Here is an 18,932-nt window from a genome sequence, read left to right on the forward strand (position 1 = left end):
AAAGCTGTGTGTGTGCGTGTATGCCTGTATGCCATATTATTGCTATTACTGAGGTATTTATGTATTCTTTGCACAGCAAATTATAATAAGCAATAAGCAATAATTCAAATGATGGTAACCAGAAGGTAAAGTGACACAGTGTTTATCACTGTTGCCTCACAGTGAGAAGGTCCTTTCCTCAAACCTGCCAGCTGCCTTGGACCTGTCTGGACTCTGGAGTCTTTGGAGTAGATATTTAGTCCAAATTTCAACATTTTAAATTGGCCGTAGGTGTAAATGTGAGTGTGAACGGTTGTCTTTCTCTCTGTGTTAGCACTGTGATGGACTGGCATCCTGTCCAAGGCATAAACCCACCTCTAACCCTGTGACAGTTGTGATAATCTCCAAACCCCTCGCTTGGATAAGTGGAAGACAATGAATGGATTGATGGTCAAGAAACTGTATGAATCGTTGGATAATAATAATCAGCAGACAGCAATACAACCATGATAATATTGGCTTTGTGATCATATCCATTGGCATGAAAGATAAATTTGTTAAACCCTCACCCCTTAGCAAAAATATGTGCACATGCACACAGATTAGCTAAATTTTAATAACAGGGAAAAGCTGAATTACTAATGGGATTTTTCCTCCATTTTTCTGCAGATTAAAGACCACCCCGACACAGACCAGTGCATATCTGCAGTCACTGCTTTCTATATATGTCTGCATGACCCCTCTTCATCGGAACTGGCAATCATAAGAAAAAAAGAGTAGCTCAGCCGGCCACTTTTTGAGCACACACAGCTATTGACATGTTGCTCAGTTCAGGATCTCACATTTGTTTGAGAGAAATAAAAAAGTGCTGGGGGACACACACAAAGAATAGAAAAGAAAAGATACACAAAATTGCAGAGGAAGAAAGAAGCAGCACAATTGGGGGCAGAAAACCCTTTGAAAGACTAAACTACCTAAATCCTCAAAGTGTCCATACAGAAACACATATTCACTCTAAGATAGAAAGGAAGGTAGGTAGGTAGGTAGGTAGGTAGGTAGGTAGGTAGGTAGATAGATAGATAGATAGATAGATAGATAGATAGATAGATAGATAGATAGATAGATAGATAGATAGATAGATAACATGGAGATAGAGAAATCTAAGTTCTGCTTTCTGATGTACTGTATTGTGTTTTTTATCCACAGTTGCATCACTCACAACTCTGTTCATGCTTGTCCTTACATTTCTATCAAGACAGAAGGACTCGGGAGGTTCCAGAACTTGAGATCTCGCAGTATGTCTAATTACAACAATTACCTTCAAAAGCTATAATGCTCTGAAGCCTTTCAAGAGTTCAAGACTACCACCTACACAGCAAACAACCACCTTTACCACCCTTCCATGTTTTTTTAGCAGCACCTACCGCTATTGTGCATTTAAAAAAAAGAAGAAAAAAGAAGGAAATAATGTACAGAAAAATCGAATGCTTTGCACTGAACAGAGCCAAATGGAAAAAGGCATGTTCTATCTTTTGCCACAAGCAAACAACTTGTTATTAGGTTGCTTACTATTTTGTTCAGGCAGCTTCTTACACTGTAGGAAAGCTTCACAGGCAGCCGAGAGTCAAGCCATTTTAGGCACGTTAAATTTTACAGTGTGTCTGTGCAGTGTGTACTGTACTGATCCTATAAGGGCACTCACAAAGATCAAGATCCACCAAGGTCAATACCCTATTGTGCATTTTTAAAAGCGATCTGAATCTACGCCTAAATTTAGTAGGATCCTCTTCGGCTTATGCTCTACGTTCATGGCTCATTAAATTCACTTTGACAGGTTTGTGTAATCTTACTAGGAACAAACAGACAGAAAGATGGCTCTGATCACATACATCCACCTCAGCTTTTGCCTTGGTGGAAGAATAATGTGAACCCACAACAGTAGCTGCAGCTAATGGATGGTACAAGCCGTACTAAATCATAAAACTGCAAAACACAATATAATCTCACACACACCCTTAGGACTGAGAAATCCCACAGCAGGAGGCCTTGTTGTACTTAAAGAAAACTGCTCTTTGACAGTCACCCTGGACCCAATTACGCATTCATCAAGTAATAGAAAATTCCTCCCAGCTGTTTAGTGATCAGATGTTTTTTAGCCGCAGGGCAACAAGTTATCGCTGTAATTAAGCCTCCGTTTGACTTCATTTGCTCTGACAGGATGGAGCATGAAAGACAATCAGCCCTTCCCTAGTTACAGCATGAGAAAAATAATGCCTTCCGGTGGGTTCACAGGGCTGTTAGCTGCCATAAGGGGTCTTACAAAGCTATTAGGTACCATCACTCTTTCTTTTCATATGCATTATCAATGAAGTTGAACTCTTGAGGTGGAAACTATCCTATGGTTTTTTCGTGACATTCTTGGCAAATGGTTTATGGCCAGAAGCTAGAAGTCGTTCACCATCTGTTTTTAATGGTTTCCCTTTAGTTATTGTCCATCAGTTTAATATTCATTTCACCTTGTTCTCTGTTTGTGTTGCAGGAAACACCCATTTACACTGCACACATATTATCTCCCACTCATATAATAAGAATATGCAACAAAACGATATCTTAGACTAATTGCAAACTCATTGCACGGCCTGGAGCACAGCTGGACGTCTTCTGCAGAGCTCTGCAGGCTGCTGCACATGCTCAGCTTGCATGTAACCAAGCCTCTGCTGTCAGAGCTTGAAAAGTTTGTAAATGAGCTGCCTGTGGAGTTTAGGCGTGCCAGCCTGGGCTCCTTTCATATCTTAGAGAATACTTTTATAAATTAATAAGAAAAAACACCTTTTTAAATCACATTATAATAAAATGCATTAATATTTCCTCCTATTATGTGTTCATCTCGACAAAGACAAGTTGTACCACAAACGCATTTTTTTAAAAATTGCACTTAACAAAACAAAAGTTGAAGGGTATATTCTGTTAACAGCTCAGCTTTTGAAGTTATATTGACATTTTAAACTCAATTTCAAACCATACAAATAGAATATTGGTATTAGCTCAGAATAATATTTCAAGTCACAATTTCAATCCAGCATGGCGTGTTGGGCAAATATAGCTAAAAAAGGAGAGGAAAAAAAACGAATGTTGAGTTTTTTCAGCCCTTCCTTTGGCTATGTGAATGCAATGTTGATTAAAAAAAAAAAAAAAAAAAGCGTTCCACTCTCACGTACCTAAATCATCCCTATGCTTGGCGCCAGGTGCTAAATGTTGAATATTGATAGGGAAAAACAGTGACTAATCCTTTCACACACTTTGTAGGTGATACAAGTTCCAATTTTACAATAGTAAGACTTAAATACTCAATATGAAGCAACATAAATACTTACTGTAAAGATATTTAGAGCTGCTGTATAGACAATCTGGTTATTAAGTAAGGTATGGCTATATAAAACATACGACTCGTTTCTTCTGCTTTAAATTCCTCTATATGGAAAATAGAGGGAAAAACGCAAGTAGCTATTTTATGAGCAGAGTTAAAGACGAGCGATAAAGAGAAAAAGAGGCCTTGTAGTTGACTTCTATGATGCGCATTCATTCAGCACCTCTGTGAACCTTTCTGCAGGAGTGAGTCTTAATGCCCACATCATGACAGTATTCAAAGAGCAGAAAGCCCCGCCACTCACTCCCGCCTCTGATAGAGAACCTAGAGAACTCACTCCGCTATAAAAGGCTAATCTAAACCCCACTACCCGGCCCTCATTTCAGCTGCACTGTCACACTCTATACTAGGCTCAAAGTGAATGGGAGTAATTTTCGGCCAGTTCACCTTACTGTATAGAAAATCATTAGACAGATTTACCAGGACAAACAGTGCCTGTTTTGTCATCCTATTTTACTGATCCCTTTCACATTTGGGGATGAAAGATGCTAGGGGAGAAGGAAGGATGAAAAGGACAAGGAGGGGAAGCTGTGAAAGACCGTATTGATCACACACAGGATCTATTGACAGGTCCCTTCCTCTGATACGGTACTCACCTAGTGAGTACCGTATGGGTCTCCAGCTCAGGGAGGGAGAAAGCAAAGAGGACACATTCAGCATGCAAGAGCCTGCTCGCTGTATACCCTGACATGCAGGGCAGGCTGGAAAAATGTTCTGCTTATGACAGTGGATGGCTAAGGTAATGGCCAGTGACTGCCACCATTGCTCATAGTAATGATGGTTTCACCCAGGAATACTGTGTACCTTTGCAACCGCCACCCCCCTTCCTCCTGTAGCACCCTCCATGACGCTCTCTCTCTTCTTCTCACTCCTTTTCCGTTTCTCTCTTAAGTTTCCTTGCCCCCTCATCATTTATCTACCATCCCGTCCTCGCTTCTTGCCCTCGCCTCCTGTCTTTTCTCTTGCTCTCTCCATTACTCCTCTTCACCACCGAAGTCTACCATGATGTCCACGGCATTCTCACACTGTCCATTTCGTGTAACGTCCCGCAGCATTAGGGGCCGCCCTGTGGCATTAGAATGATGTAGCGACATATTAAGCAAGTGACCTTTGCAATGCTGACGTTCATAAAAGTGGAGAAAATAAATCACTCCGCAAAATTGCGGCATTCTCGTCATTTCATGTAAAGACTCCTCTCACAATGAGCTGGAACAAACTAATGGAGCACTCCTTCCTCTCACTGAAGAGAAAGTTAGCTAATTAAATTGCTATGAATGATATTCACAAAGGCTCCTGCTTTGAGGGCCAGGGCGTGATTTCACAGCTGAGGCTGGGGAAAAAATGTGTATGTTAGAGGTATGGAACTTATTGTTTAAATCTTCAATTGTGCAATATTCACACGAGCCCCGGAGCATAATTGAGAGCCACCTATGCAATATTCCCCTGTGTAGCAGCCAACAGTTCTTTCTTAATTACTTCTTTTATGGATTCAAGAGTCCTGCACAGATTCACTCGCCTTGCACTGACACGGGCCCATTCAGAGCAGAATCCATCCATTATCCATTAAGGACAGTTGCACTGATGCATTGAATTCAACACAATTAACATGACACCATTTACCCTACCACTGAAAAAAGATTTTCAAGATTTTAAGACAAATGGAGGCAGACTAGAATAATGGGAGATGTGGCCCCACATTCTAGCTTCATGGCCTTGTTATTCCACCACATTCACAAGGGTAAGGACATGGTGTGAAATGTAAAATGTTTCAGAAGTGTAGTTAAACACCTGCTGAGATGTGTCAGCTTGCTGATATTTCAAGAAGACACATCAAGCAGCACTAGATGACGGTTATGAATCATACTGCTGTCACTTTGTCGAGGCGCTTTGTATGTTTTCTCAGCCTCGGCACACTTTTTTCTCACGCATTGTCAACTTTGAAACACTGGTCACACTCACTTGGATTGTAATTTACAGTCACATCTCATGGACACAGAACATACTTCAGCTTGACGGCCTTTCCGTCAGGCTATCTCATGGTGAGTCTGGGTTTGACTTGGTCAATGTTTAACTTTAAAGTCTCTGGGTATAGTGTCAAATACGTTGACATTTTCAGTTTTAAGGCTGACAGAGCTATGTGAGAGAAGTGCGAAAGGGTGGATGTCGCACAGTTTAACACTGAGGGCTAAAGCATGAACCCCATCATCAGTCTGAAATATGTGGCAGCACAAACCAGACATTACACTTACTGACTGTTGTTGCTTGGCTACTGGTTAACTAAAAAAACAAACCAAAACATCCAATATTCCCTTATTGTCCTCAATGAATCCAAGGTGAACACATAGCAGCTGGTGTTTTCTTTCTTTTTTCTTTGTTAGTGAGTCTACATCGTTATTATAGAAAAAAAACATCATCACGCAGATACATATTTTTGAATGTTTGAACAACAGAGGAGAAGCATCAAATATCACCCACAGTAACACTTATTAGACAAAAAGTACTATCACTGGCTACCATCTGGATTTCCAGGATTCCTGCCACGATCCAGAGCCGCACCAACATTTGATGGCTTCAACTGTCAGTGATGAAAAACGTGACCTTCGTTGAGAAGCTTGTTTTCTCCCACACAAACCAAGGTCTTTTGATGGCTTTGCCTCTGCACATTTTACAGATAACTGAAGGACTTAGGTAACACAAGAAACAACATTACTGTGTCAAGTTTGAGGACCAGTTATGCTATTCCCTAAATATGATATGATTACTGACAATAAAGTCCTAAAATTTCTCAAATTTCCTAAAATTTTAGGAACCGTCGTGAACACGCTTTCACTATGAATCTTGGAAGTTATTAAATATGTAGTCAAAGGAGCTTGCAAAGAAAAGCGTCTGGACTTCTTTAAGTTACTTGAAGACGTTTCACCTCTCATCCGAGAAGCTTCTTCAGTTCTAAGGTCAAATGGTGGGGAGTCCCAGATTTAAACCTAGTGGGAGTATCCCCCCACATCATCACGCAGATACATATTTTTTGAATGTTTGAACAACAGAGGAGAAGCATCAAATATCACCCACAGTAACACTTATTAGACAAAAAGTACTATCACTGGCTACCATCTGGATTTCCACGATTTCTGCCACGATCCAGAGCCGCACCTAGTGGGGGGATACTCCCACTAGGTTTAAATCTGGGACTCCCCACCATTTGACCTTAGAACTGAAGAAGCTTCTCGGATGAGAGGTGAAACGTCTTCAAGTAACTTAAAGAAGTCCAGACGCTTTTCTTTGCAAGCTCCTTTGACTGCGATGACCTGGATGACTGAGAACCTTCACAGACATATTAAATATGTATCACAAATCTAATATCTGAATCTGCAGCAGCTTTACTGTACAAGATTTTTGAGTTTAATGAAAAGTCCAATGTAGTCAAACAAAATAATCTTCAATACAAGAGATAGGCAGTTATGAAACCAGATGTAGAGGGCAGTAAAAGCCCCAAACTGTCAGCACTGTAAGAGATTTGTTGAAAATAAGCACTATGTATCAGTGCTTGCTGTTGTTGTAATTAATGAGGTCTACATTCTTTATGCTGATGCCAATACTAATTTCTCAGGGAGGTGCAAACACACACACACTTTTAGAGGCATATTTGTTTTCTTTTGTTTGTTAAGCCACTTGACATTGACCTATGAATCATAGAAAACTCACCTCACTTATGCGATGAAGCAGTGCTGTGTCTACGCACAACAGATAACTTAGCAAAGAACCAGTTTTTAGACACTTCATTACTAGCAGCCTGTCACAAAAACACACAGTTTGTTCCCATCTCTTTACCCGAATCTACATCAATGTCAAAGATAACACAGTTTAACAGACATAAAATTATATTTTGGTTACAAAAGTACAGAAATTCTGTCTTGCCTGATTTCCACTTCCTACACTGTATAGTGTATATTATCTTTACACTAGACTGTATACAGATGGCATAGGGGTATAATTCAGTGAATTAATCTAAGCATCATGAGCTTAAATGCAAATTAGTCTACTACATTTGATGTAACCCAATACTGGCCATAAGGACCACAGCCACTGTGCACCATAAAAATAAAATAAATAATAATAATGGATTGCATTTATATAGAGCTTTTCGGGAGCCCTCAAAGCGCTTTACAATGCCACTATTCATTCACTCTCACATTCACACATTGGTGGAGGCAAGCTACAGTTGTAGCCACAGCTGCCCTGGGGCAGACTGACAGAGGCGAGGCTGCCATATCGCGCCATCGGCCCCTCTGGCCAACACCAGTAGGCGGTAGGTGAAGTGTCTTGCCCAAGGACACAACGACCGAGACTGTCTGAGCCGGGGCTCGGACCGGCAACCTAAAGTCATAATAAATTAGAGAATAAGCTGAAATACACAGAATCAGTCCCCTGAAAGTCAAAGTGCTTAACAGTTAGAAAGTTAAAATTCACACAGAAGAAGAAGTTTCAAAGCTTGAAAGTAGCTGAATATCTTTTAAACATACATTAGAAAAAGCTGACTAATGACAAAAATAATGACAAAAAATCTGAATGAATATTGAAAGCTCATATTCTTTAACCACTTGAAGAGTGGAATTATGTGTTTTAAATGTCTAAACTCAGGAATCTCAAATAAAAAACAGAATATTTGTCTGTTGTGTGTGTGTGTGTGTGTGTGTGTGTGTGTGTGTGTGCGTGCGCGTGTGTGTGTGTGTGTGTGTGTGTGTGTGTGTGCGTGCGTGCGTGTGTGTGAGTGACTGCGCACACTCTCACACAACTTTTTCTTTTTTACATTGTTTTCAACAATTGACTTAACAGGTAGCTACCATAATTGTTAATCCATCTAAGACCTACGTGTAAACCATCCACACAAAATACAGTTTAGGCCAGCGGTCCCCAACCCCCGGGCCTTGGACCGGTACCGGTCTGTGAGTCGTTTGGTACCGGGCCGCGAGAGTTGAGGCTCAGGTGTGAAATGTATGGTTTTCAGGGTTTTTATCGGTTTTCAGCGTTATTTTGTTATCGTTTTTATCGTTAACTCGGTTTTCCTGGGTCTTTTCACGTGTGTTATGAATAAATCTTCTTTTTTTCGGTACCGGTACTAGTTTTATTTTGTTGTATTTATCCGCGACACCTTAAAGGCAGGTCCGTGAAAATATTGTCGGGCATAAACTGGTTCGTGGTGCAAAAAAGGTTGGGGACAGATAAAAACGCACCATTTTATCTTATGTTATGTTTTCATCATCTCTTCGTTAGTCTTCATTATCTGTATGAAGACACGTTGGTTTCAGTGGTTTGAGCTCCATTTCGTCTCACATTGGTACAAATTCTTACATATTAGCATATCTTGGACAAGACTAGATATGCTGCTAGTTAAAGAGATTTCTAAAAAGATGAGATTATAAAGCATGACTGGGCCTCATATATTTCAGTCAAAGCATCTTCTGACTATTGAATTCAGACTTCTTTAACCTGATCTCTGTCCATTTAGATCCAAGGTAGCTGCATACAGCCCAGCTTTGATCTCAAGTGTTACAATGGCCTATCTTTCTTTAAAAGTAAAGAGGTAAACAGTCACATTTAATAACCAAAACATGAAAAGCATGAAAATGCTTTAAGATGTAAGTGCAATTTCAAAAGTATGTCTTTGCCTGCGAAATAACGTCGCAGCACACACATTTAATAGATTACAGAGTTTCAAAAGTGTGGATGCTGGGCAGGCACACTGTTTTCATGCTGAAGTCTTTTTCTCTTTGACTTCATAATCTGCCATTCTAGAAAGAGACGTTCACATGTTTGTGTCTTCATCTCAGTAACACACATATGCATGGATGAAATGATTTTTATCTATTTCGTACACTTTCCCAGCAGCAGCATCTCTTCATTATCTTTATGTCTGCAGACATGCTTCTTTCAGTGGTTTGAGGTCTGTTTTCTCTCACACACACAGATATTTTCCACACACATCAAAAAGGTTTTTCACATATCAGCGATTTGTGTGTTTGTGTGTGTATGCTTAAGTTTTGTCCACACATTCATGTGTTGTAGAGGCTAAATTTTAATAAGTTTAGTGGTTCTGTGACTTTGATGCTGAAATTTGCATTTGGTGGTTTATGGTTTCCTGAGGACTAACTGACAGCTGAGAGTGAAACAAAACAATTTTTAGTAGATTTTAAGAATGTAAGACAAATGCAAACCAGGTAGTTTGCTTGATATTTCAAATAAAGTCTACAAGGAAATACCAAAACTCCAAAAGTGTGGGTATATGGGCTCATTAATAGTTGCTGCCATTCAAGTTGAACAAATCTCCAGCCACTTTCTGCCATGGCCTGCCTAGAAGCTCACTGGGCAACAGTAGCTCTACTAGGATCACACGTTCTTTGAGACATGTTGTTTCTCACCAATTCACCTATTTGTCTGCCTATGCCTGGCCACCATACTGCTTCTCAGGCATGACCATTGGGATGACCAATTTGGAGTCTTTTAGCAACAAACCATAATGGACAGTGAGTAAAGCCCTTCCTGGCTAATATGCTTTTGCTGGGCCTGAGTGTTGATTGCTGTCTGGTCAGCCTCTCTGGCACAAGGACACGATCTCTGCACAAACGATGTCTTCTTTGAGCTATTCTCTCAGGTTTGTAGGTATTGCTCTGGTATTTTAACACCAACAAAGTGATTCCCAAAGAGCCAAAAACCTGACATATATATCGACATGTTGTGCGGGTTAGGGTTAGTTACAACAGTGACAGTCAAAGATCCCAAACATACTGTCAATGCAGTAAAAACATACTTGGAAAGAAAAAGAAAACTCACAAGTGAACACTATCAGTCATGGATTGGCCTCCCCAAAAATCTGGATCTGAACATTATTGACGCAGTATGGGATCCTCTTGACAGAGAATGAAACAAAATGCAACCTGCATCCAAAAAAGCTGTGAATGTCCTTCAAGAAGCCAGGATATCTATTTTTGAAGACTACGTAAAGAAATAAATGACAAAAAAAAAGCTTGCCAAAGAGAGTTCAGGCTGTGTTGACAAATAAAGGTCGTCATACCAAATATAGACTTTCAAGCTTGTTAGAATTGTAAAAACTCTGCTTTTGCCACTGTATTTCAAGTATGTCTGCATGTTTCGATAAATCCCAGCACCTATTTCCCATTTTCCAAGCAGTTCCATATCAGAGAACCTGTTGGTAAGGTAGACCAACTCACTCATATAGCTGATAAGCAATAATACTGCTATGATCTATAAAGTACAAAGATAAAACATTTCCTTTCAAGGCATTTACAAGCATTAGAAAATGCAACTGACTCAACAGAGTGAACAAAAAGCTTTTTGGTTACAAATATGTTTTATTCTGGTGAGCAGTAGAGGAAAAAAACTCTTTGTTCTAAGTTAACCTTTTCAAAGCAGTTACTTACTGTAGATGTAACTAAATACATCCCTGGAATTACTTCACAGACACTCGTATGGAGGGCTAAAGTAAGTAGAGGGTCACAGATCCTAGGCTGTGCATCAAACCACTGTCAGGTATTGGGATCACGAAACAGTCTTTTGTGACTTAAGACCACACATTTAATTTTAAATTATATATATATAATTATATTTATATATTTACAATGATATATTGACAAGAGGTCTTTACTCCCAGAAAGCTGGGATAGTGGGTTAACCTTGCCTGAGGCAGTGAAGTATCTGTGGGAGGTTTGTGAAAGGAGAGCAGGATGTTGTGTCAATCCCAGTCCATCCTTGGTCCTCATCAGCTTTCTCTTCACTGACAAAGTGGTTTAGCTCTCAAGCCTGCAGGCCAAGTTCATGTCCCTGGCTAACACAGTTCATGCAAAACATAGCAAATTCTAGCTACAATAAGATTTCTTTATCGATTCCTACACTTTCTGAGATATATATATTGACCTTTGTGTATTGACAAAGTATTAAACACATTCTCTATGCCGTATCCATGCTCGTCACATCAGTAGAAATTACACAGCACTTTAAAAATCTCATCTCTCTTCCTGTTGGCCATTCATATCCTTTGACCTTGTCTGGCTACATTTCTTTGAATCCAAGTCCATTTCTATTCAGATGTTTCTCTCTTCTCCAATTGTCTCTCAGTATTAATACAGCAAAAAATTTTCCAAAGCTACAAACCATCCTGTTTTATCCACACAGTTTTTAAGTGGTTTAGCACCACTTCATGAGGGTCTGCTGGGATTCAGCTTTTCGTGTTTGTTTCCAGAGATGGATGTTGTACACAGATTGTTTCCAGTTAACAAAAGCCTGCTTGACTGCACAGTGGATCGTGATTAGATTAAAGCTGCACTGTAAGAGCTTTTTGTTTGTGTTAAAGCAGGTTTTATCTCTAAGGGTGACAGGACCAAAATGGGTCACCGCTGAAAGTATTCTTCAGATGCACATGCTCTGTGAAGGACACACTGGAGGCACGGGAGGTCTCTATTCTTGACAGCCCAGGCAACTTACATGACGCATTCAAACCCATTGACTGGTGCGGCTATTTTTTGGGGAAAGGAGAAGGTGGGGGCATAAATGAGGCGCAGTGGGAGAACAGAAAGATCATTACATTTAGAAAAAGAGAAGAAGACAGGAAGCGAGACACAGGGCCTGAGGAACATCCATGTCATCACATTTCCCTTGAACTCATGTCAGGGACCCTCTGCTGCCACAAGTCTGATGAAGTGTTACTGGCGCTATGAGTAGTCAGCCTGGCGAATCACTTCACAGATCACCACACAAAAGCCCAAAATGCTCAAAGCTCGGAGACTTTGAAATGTCTCCATCATTACCCCACGTGTCAAAACAGCTGAGTACATTATGTGCTGCATGCTTACATGGCCGCTTGGAATCTGCCAAATAGACTTTGATCACATGTATTAACAAATGTCACACTTGGGTTAGGGTTCCCCTTTAGGGTGATCTCTAGGGTGGTGCATCTCCAGCAGACAGATTTGTCCTAATATAAGGCTTGCGTGGTTTTTACCCTTGATGTGGAATGAGAAACACACTTTTAGTGACACTGGACAAGAAAAGCACATACGAAACTTTGAGTATATGGTAACTGATATAATCTGAGAGGGTATTAAGCTTCTGCACGCGTTCGGCCTCTTTTCTTATGTTTTAAGAAATTAATTCTGTATGTAAACTTTGGTCAATTGCAGAAATCTTCAAATCAGATCTGTTGAAGTATTGTACAGAGGGAAAATGACCAAACAAGAACTAAGGCATGGCAGTAAAATGGGTAAACTGGAGGACATTCTGGTACTTTGAGTCTTAAGTGATGTAAGTGATGTTTTTTTAAATTTTGTCCAATCACACTGGCGTTGGCCTGAGAGGGGAAAGATGTAGGTAGGGCTCTCTGATTTTATATTCTGGTGTGGATTGTTTTTCTATGTTCTATTTCTGTGTATCACAACTTTAAAGCTTTAGGTGTAGGATATCTCAAATCAAAATCCAGGAAGCTTGTCTTAAAAAAGGGTTTCAACAAATCAGCCTTTGAGTGTGATTTTATGTCCCACAAAAGTGGACACATAAGGCCCACTGTGCTATATGACTGTAAAGTAATTACAAGGTAAAATGGAACACTTTAGGTGAAAACCAATAAGTCTACCATAACATGTCCATCTAATGTAATTCCATTATAGCTCCATTACATCTGAGAGGGTGTGGAAAGTAGGAAAGCATATATTTTTCATCAGGGGCTTCTGGGTATCCCTGTAAGAGGGCGCTGGGGAATAGGGCATCAACAGTGGGTGTGGTTACTTCTTGTCTTTGCTCGGAAAACAAACTAACTGGTACTCGACGTCAGTAGATTCATAAAAAAATACATGTCAGAATCCTCTAGACTGTGAGTCACATATATAGCTATCAATGAAAGTATGCTGCATATCTGTCAAAGGATAATAAACAGCTGCTTTTACTTGCATTTTGCTGTACATGACCACAGAGCTCACGCAAAAGAACTGAAGGAGGGATAAGAGGGGCACTGTGGACCTTTATTGTATTGCTCACAAAATGTACAGTTAAAATTTGGTAGCATGAATTTTGTGAGACCTTGAAAGCACCTGCCTCCTACCTTCATTGCGTCCCATGTTTATAGACCAGTAGATCTGTAGACACTGCTGCTCCGTCTTCAAGGACCTCTTGCAACGGCAGTTATACAGAGGGCTAACCAGCAGCACTTCCAGAGCAGCCTGGCACTCCCTGTTGTTATCTAGCATGGCATCTTTCTCCTTACCCACAAGGCACTGGCGCATAACTCGGTACCAAGAGCTGCACTGAGGGTCCTGGTTACACATTTCACTTGCCTCGATGCAGTTCACCCATTCTGGCTGAGCTCCAGGCCCAGATTTGATGCTTGAAGATCCTGGAGCACTGTTAGCCAAAGACACGGGCAAAGCTGAGGGAACACCCCAGGAACCTGCTGCCTCATCTATGTGGAGAGAAAGAAAAATATGTGGTGGTAAAAACTGAATGGTGACTGAGAAACTGCAAATTAATGTTTGGGGGTTTAGTGTTTTATGTGTGCTAGTATCTGTCTATCTTCATGCTTTATCCTCTGTTCCATTTATGCAACAAGTTGTATGTGGGAACAAACCAGATTTGCAGCCTATTATAGGCCCATACCTGCCCAGGCATCTTTTAGCAAGCCAGTTAGTTATTCCTCCGGTGCACATTGCTCATACACTCCTCTATGCAGTGTTTTGCTATGTCTCGTTTACTTTATAGCGGGTTATTTAGGTGCTTACCGAGACAGGTTTTTGGTGCATTTAATGCAGCAAAAGAGAACTAGACTCAGATTCTTATTAAATCTAACCAAAGGTATATCCGATCACTGAATAATATCTAATTATATCATGCCAAGGACTACGCTTAATTTGCATCTAGGTGAGCAGAAAATGAGCTTACACAGAGTAAACAGTAATCCACAGAGCAAGACTCCAGTGTTGCCATTTGACAAGAGTTTGAGATTGAAATGCACCTTCACACACGAAGCTAAGTACACAGAGTTCTGGTGAAATGACAAGAGAGACCCCTTGTGGGGATGTTGTGCATTTAGATCAGGAGAAGAAGAGCATCAGCCGGAGAGCAGCGGGTCAGAAAAGACTTACATAAAGTTAAACGTTAAATTATTGTGGGGCTGTCAGTCAGCCCGTCAGGGATGTCATTTAAATGCGAATGCATGCGTTTGGGGGAACATACTGATAATGCTAATGTGATCATAATGATGGCGATGACGATTTGTGGTGGTGGATTCCGTCATGTTCAACCAACTAGCAAAAATAATATATATATATATTAATCTTGTGCAATATTTTTGGCTGACTGAAAGCTATGTTTTCTCGTTACAATAATGAGCTCTTCTTTCACTGTGGAAGCTGTGAGTGTGTTATGTGGGCTGCAAACGACTCACTCGCATAGACCAAGTTCGGTTTGTAGCTTTGGGTGAAAATCGAACATAGTCTAATCAAAATCAAACCCAATATAAGAAGAAAGCCATCAGATGCCAGCTATACATAATTCATCTTTATTTTTATTTTTAAAGAGTTGATTACCTGCTATTCTACAACAACTCCATTATTAATATTTTTTTAAAGTGGTAAAATAACACAGTTGTGTACATCATCACTAATGTCCTAATGTGCACGGCTGAGAGTGATTCTCAAATGGAACTTCTTACCTGGGAGCAGAACAAGGGTGCAGACGCACATCCACACAGTGACAGACTTCATTTTGGACTCAGCCGCAAGAAGGATGAGTTGTGCTAGAATTACACGAATATTTCCACCTTTTCAAGGATTAACTCCCCTCTCCGGATCCGTGACCCAGGCGCAGGATAACTGTAAAAAACCCTCATTCAAATTTTAAAAGAAACATGCAGCTCCGAAAATATCCTCGAATCCCCCAAAAAGTAATCCACAATTTTATTTTATATCTTAATAATGAACTAATCACGACAAAGGAAAGAATTCCTTGACACTGGGAAAAAAAGATCAAATGGCAATCAAACAAGCAGTCAATCCGTAAGAGCAGTTATTCAGGGTCCGTCTGCGCTGCGTTCATACCGACAAACTACTGAGACTTGATCTCTCCGCATTATAAGAGCTGCCCGCTCCAGTTGGCCCTTGTAGACAAATTGTCCCTAAAACAGTCCTTAAACTGGCGCAAAGCGGTCTGTGATAGCTATGTCAGTATCTCTAAGGAGGCAGAAGAACTCATCTGAAAGTGCTACAAAACGCTGACTGGTTTTTTTCCCCCTCACCGGTGGTTCCCTCAAAAAGCTGCGCGCTCAAGAAGGGAGGGAACGCTTCTTTTCCACTGACTGCATGCGTGTCGAGGCATCGCAGCACTTTATAAAGCGGGGGCTCCCGTGGACCAGCAGAGGGCGCTGCTGGTGAGTGATTTCAGTGGAAGGCACGCGGTCATAGAGGACCATAATTAATGTTATCCCACAGAGCAATCATCAATATTCCTTTAACCTCTGGTCCACGGTATGTGAAATTATAGGGACCTCACCTGAGCTGTGTGGTATGTCTTTGATTCCACGTGGTGCTACAGGCCCCGGTGTTTAAAAGCGTATGCTTTTAATGCAACAATGAATGTGTTTCATAATATCCCTCTTACATGAATACCATCTTTTTTCCATAAGAGATTCTTTACAGTTCTGTTCAATGTGCAGCTGAAGGGAAGCGAGGCCAAAACTGCAACTGATCAAGGAAAGAATTATGAAGGAATAATAAATACCTTGGCTTTTTTCAATCACAGTAAGGCAGCCAGCACACAGGGTATGCTTTATTCAAGAATTTTTGCAAGGTCACCAGGACAATTAATTTTTTTGGCTGACATCTAGGCTTGGGTTCTACAAACCACAGAAATTTGAGGTCTGATTTTTAGGATTTGGGATCAAAGGGTGGACGCTGCAATGATGATGAGAATGTCGCCATTCATTTCAACACTTCACACCATATCTGGGTTTTTTCCGGAGAAAGATTTGAAAGGGAAAATAACCACAATGTCTCGTATTATAGTCATGCTCTGAGGAAATAGCTAAGCGCACAAGCAGCAGAATCTGCCATTTTACAAAGTGGCTTCACATTAAATAAAATGACTTTGTTGTGCATCATCGCCTAAATAGTGCCCATAATGTCATAAATCTTTACAAATCTTGAAAACAAAGTCTCTATTTAGAGGTTGTGACAGTGACAAACTGCAAGGCCACTGGCTCATAATGATGTCTGACTGTCAGCCCAGGCTTTCATCCAAGAGGGAAAACAGCTTGCCGTTATAATGGCAACATCAGCCTCATTCTGCCTATATCGGCCCAGGCTTATTCTCATTTCTCGAGTATGAAGTCGCTGTCATTATGAGGACACTGTAAAGCATCATCCACCATCATGAGTATCCAGAAACTGTCCTGAATTAGAGCTGCAGTGGCTGCTGGAGACTATTCCTCAAATGTTTTTTAAGTGGAAGTGTATATTTCACCTGAAAATGGCAACCTTTTGCCTTTCGTGCATCTATTTCAAATACCAGAGCAATTTCATCCATTTATTTTAGCAGTGATTTCTCACCGAAGATCGCATGCATAAACTGGATGAAGGCTACAGTTGCTTGAGTAGCAGGCTCGCGAGGATGAAGGCATTTATAATAAAACAAAAAAGGCATGAAATCAAGAAAGAAACATTAGCAGTGGATGCACTGAATAAAAAAACAAACGTGAAGTCTTATTGAGGCTTCATATTATGTCTATCCACAATAGTGCAATGTGGATAAATCCTCCCCTCGCTTTCTTTTTTTCTTCTTCTTCTTGACGTTGCATGATTCAGCTCCTCTAGGGGTATTTAATTGCTCCATTCTGACTTCATAAGGCATTTGCAATTTTATCGCGGTTTTTTTACACAATTGCATGCGTCTATAATTGTGCTATCTTTTATAAATAGGCTCATACTTATATGCAGTGCAGAGCGAGAGAGCATGTAGACAGATGCGTGCAGAGATGTGCGTAATCTATATGTCAAATAACTGGGCTCCGACAACATGGCTCAAGACCGTGAAGATGGAGAATGACAAATCTGGATATAGTAGACATGGTTCTCACTACTGAGGGAAATCACTTCCTGTCTTTTAGAAGTGTCTCTAATATGGTGAATATAGATGATATCGTTATGAATTCATGGGATATGAAATAATGATACAGATAAGACTCAAAGTTAAGGCAATAACTTGTGCTTAGTGAGACAGCAAGGGGGTTCAGAGTGAGTTACTGCTTACTCTCGTGGGTCAAATAAGAGCTCAGAGAGTTGAAAGCTGTCACCTTGACAGCAGGGAAGACAAACTTGAATGCTAGCATGTTTGTTTATCGTGTTTAGTTTTCTCCTAATGACTGTTGGGCTCTACCCACATGAATCTGGCCCATTTGGCCACCAAAGTGTTATCTATATTGCACCTTGAATGAGCCATGATGATGATTTTGTCTTTGTCATTTGGTAAATTGGATGGAGATTTGCTTCAGCTGCGTTTTTGGTTAATGAAACATTTAACCCAAGATTCATTTGAGTGCAAAGGTCGCTGGATCACTCTCTGCTGGTCGCTGCCAGTGGAGTGAGTACTAATAAAGTTGAGCATCTCTTATGCTCACACTTGCACGCACGCACACAGGCAGGCACTCGAAAAGGTTAAGCATGACTGATTAGATTAGGAATTATAGGCTAATTAATGTGTATCTTGGGAGACATGTACAGCATGCTTATTAAAAGACACAGCTGCAGCTGAGCAGAGGAACATGACAAAAATGTAAGTGATTTCAATTCCCTGTGTTAAATTATTTCAAACAGCAAACTATGGCTTTATCCCATCCTATCTTATTCCACTTGGTGAAATAAGAGACGCTGAAGATGAAACCTCTGCTTGTGTACCATACAGCCATAAATTATTTAAGGTTGGGACCTGCTGTTGCAAATTACTTTTGCAAAACTCTTGACTAAAAGTCGATTTTAGTCAAAGGGAAAATTTGTATAGTTCATAATATAGTTGAAACGCCACAGCTTCCAGCTGCAGAGCCTAAATTCAGTTCAAATCAGCCCATTCAAATCAATGTAAGAGGGAAAATTGCCAATGAAATAAGTATCATTAAAGTCAATTGTGGCGAGACAAGTGCCGCTATAGTAGGCCACTTCACACAATGGGTAGAGTCTGTGTATGGCACTGTTCTGTTCGGCTCGTGGCTTAATAGAATGAAATAACAAGCCACTCTATGCAAAGTCCTAAATGTTAGTGTTTATGCGTATGACAACTTTGTTTGGGGTTTTGTTTTGGATGAACAACACCAAATTTCTGATGTGACCTCCGCTAGACTCTCTGGAGGCTATCGACCAGTTAGTTCCATTTGTTTTCCAGGCATTTCAGACGTTGTCCATTTCTATCACATTACTTTGACAGAAATTGAATTTCCTCTGATGCATTTTTATGTATCCTAAGTGCTGTTCTGTTCTCCCTG

The 18,932-nt window shown here is 40.4% G+C and overlaps 1 protein-coding gene across 4 annotated transcripts in view; it reads right to left on the reverse strand.

Moving 5' to 3' along the window:
* Window positions 1-15,771, reverse strand: part of LOC309718246 (GDNF family receptor alpha-2-like) — a 67,212-nt gene extending 51,441 nt beyond the window's left edge. For all 4 annotated transcript variants that reach the window (XM_082553309.1, XM_082553310.1, XM_082553308.1 and 1 more), the window contains exons 1-2: window positions 15,117-15,771; window positions 13,512-13,868 (exon numbers count right to left, since the gene is read on the reverse strand). In XM_082553309.1, the coding sequence (XP_082409435.1) occupies window positions 13,512-13,868; window positions 15,117-15,168 (409 nt within the window). In that variant the 5' untranslated portion in view covers window positions 15,169-15,771. The remainder of the gene's footprint in view (window positions 1-13,511; window positions 13,869-15,116) is intronic.
* Between the last annotated feature and the right edge of the window lie 3,161 nt (window positions 15,772-18,932).

The sequence above is a fragment of the Aulonocara stuartgranti genome, assembly GCF_965226115.1.
Source record: "Aulonocara stuartgranti genome assembly, chromosome: 12".
NCBI lineage: Eukaryota > Metazoa > Chordata > Actinopteri > Cichliformes > Cichlidae > Aulonocara > Aulonocara stuartgranti.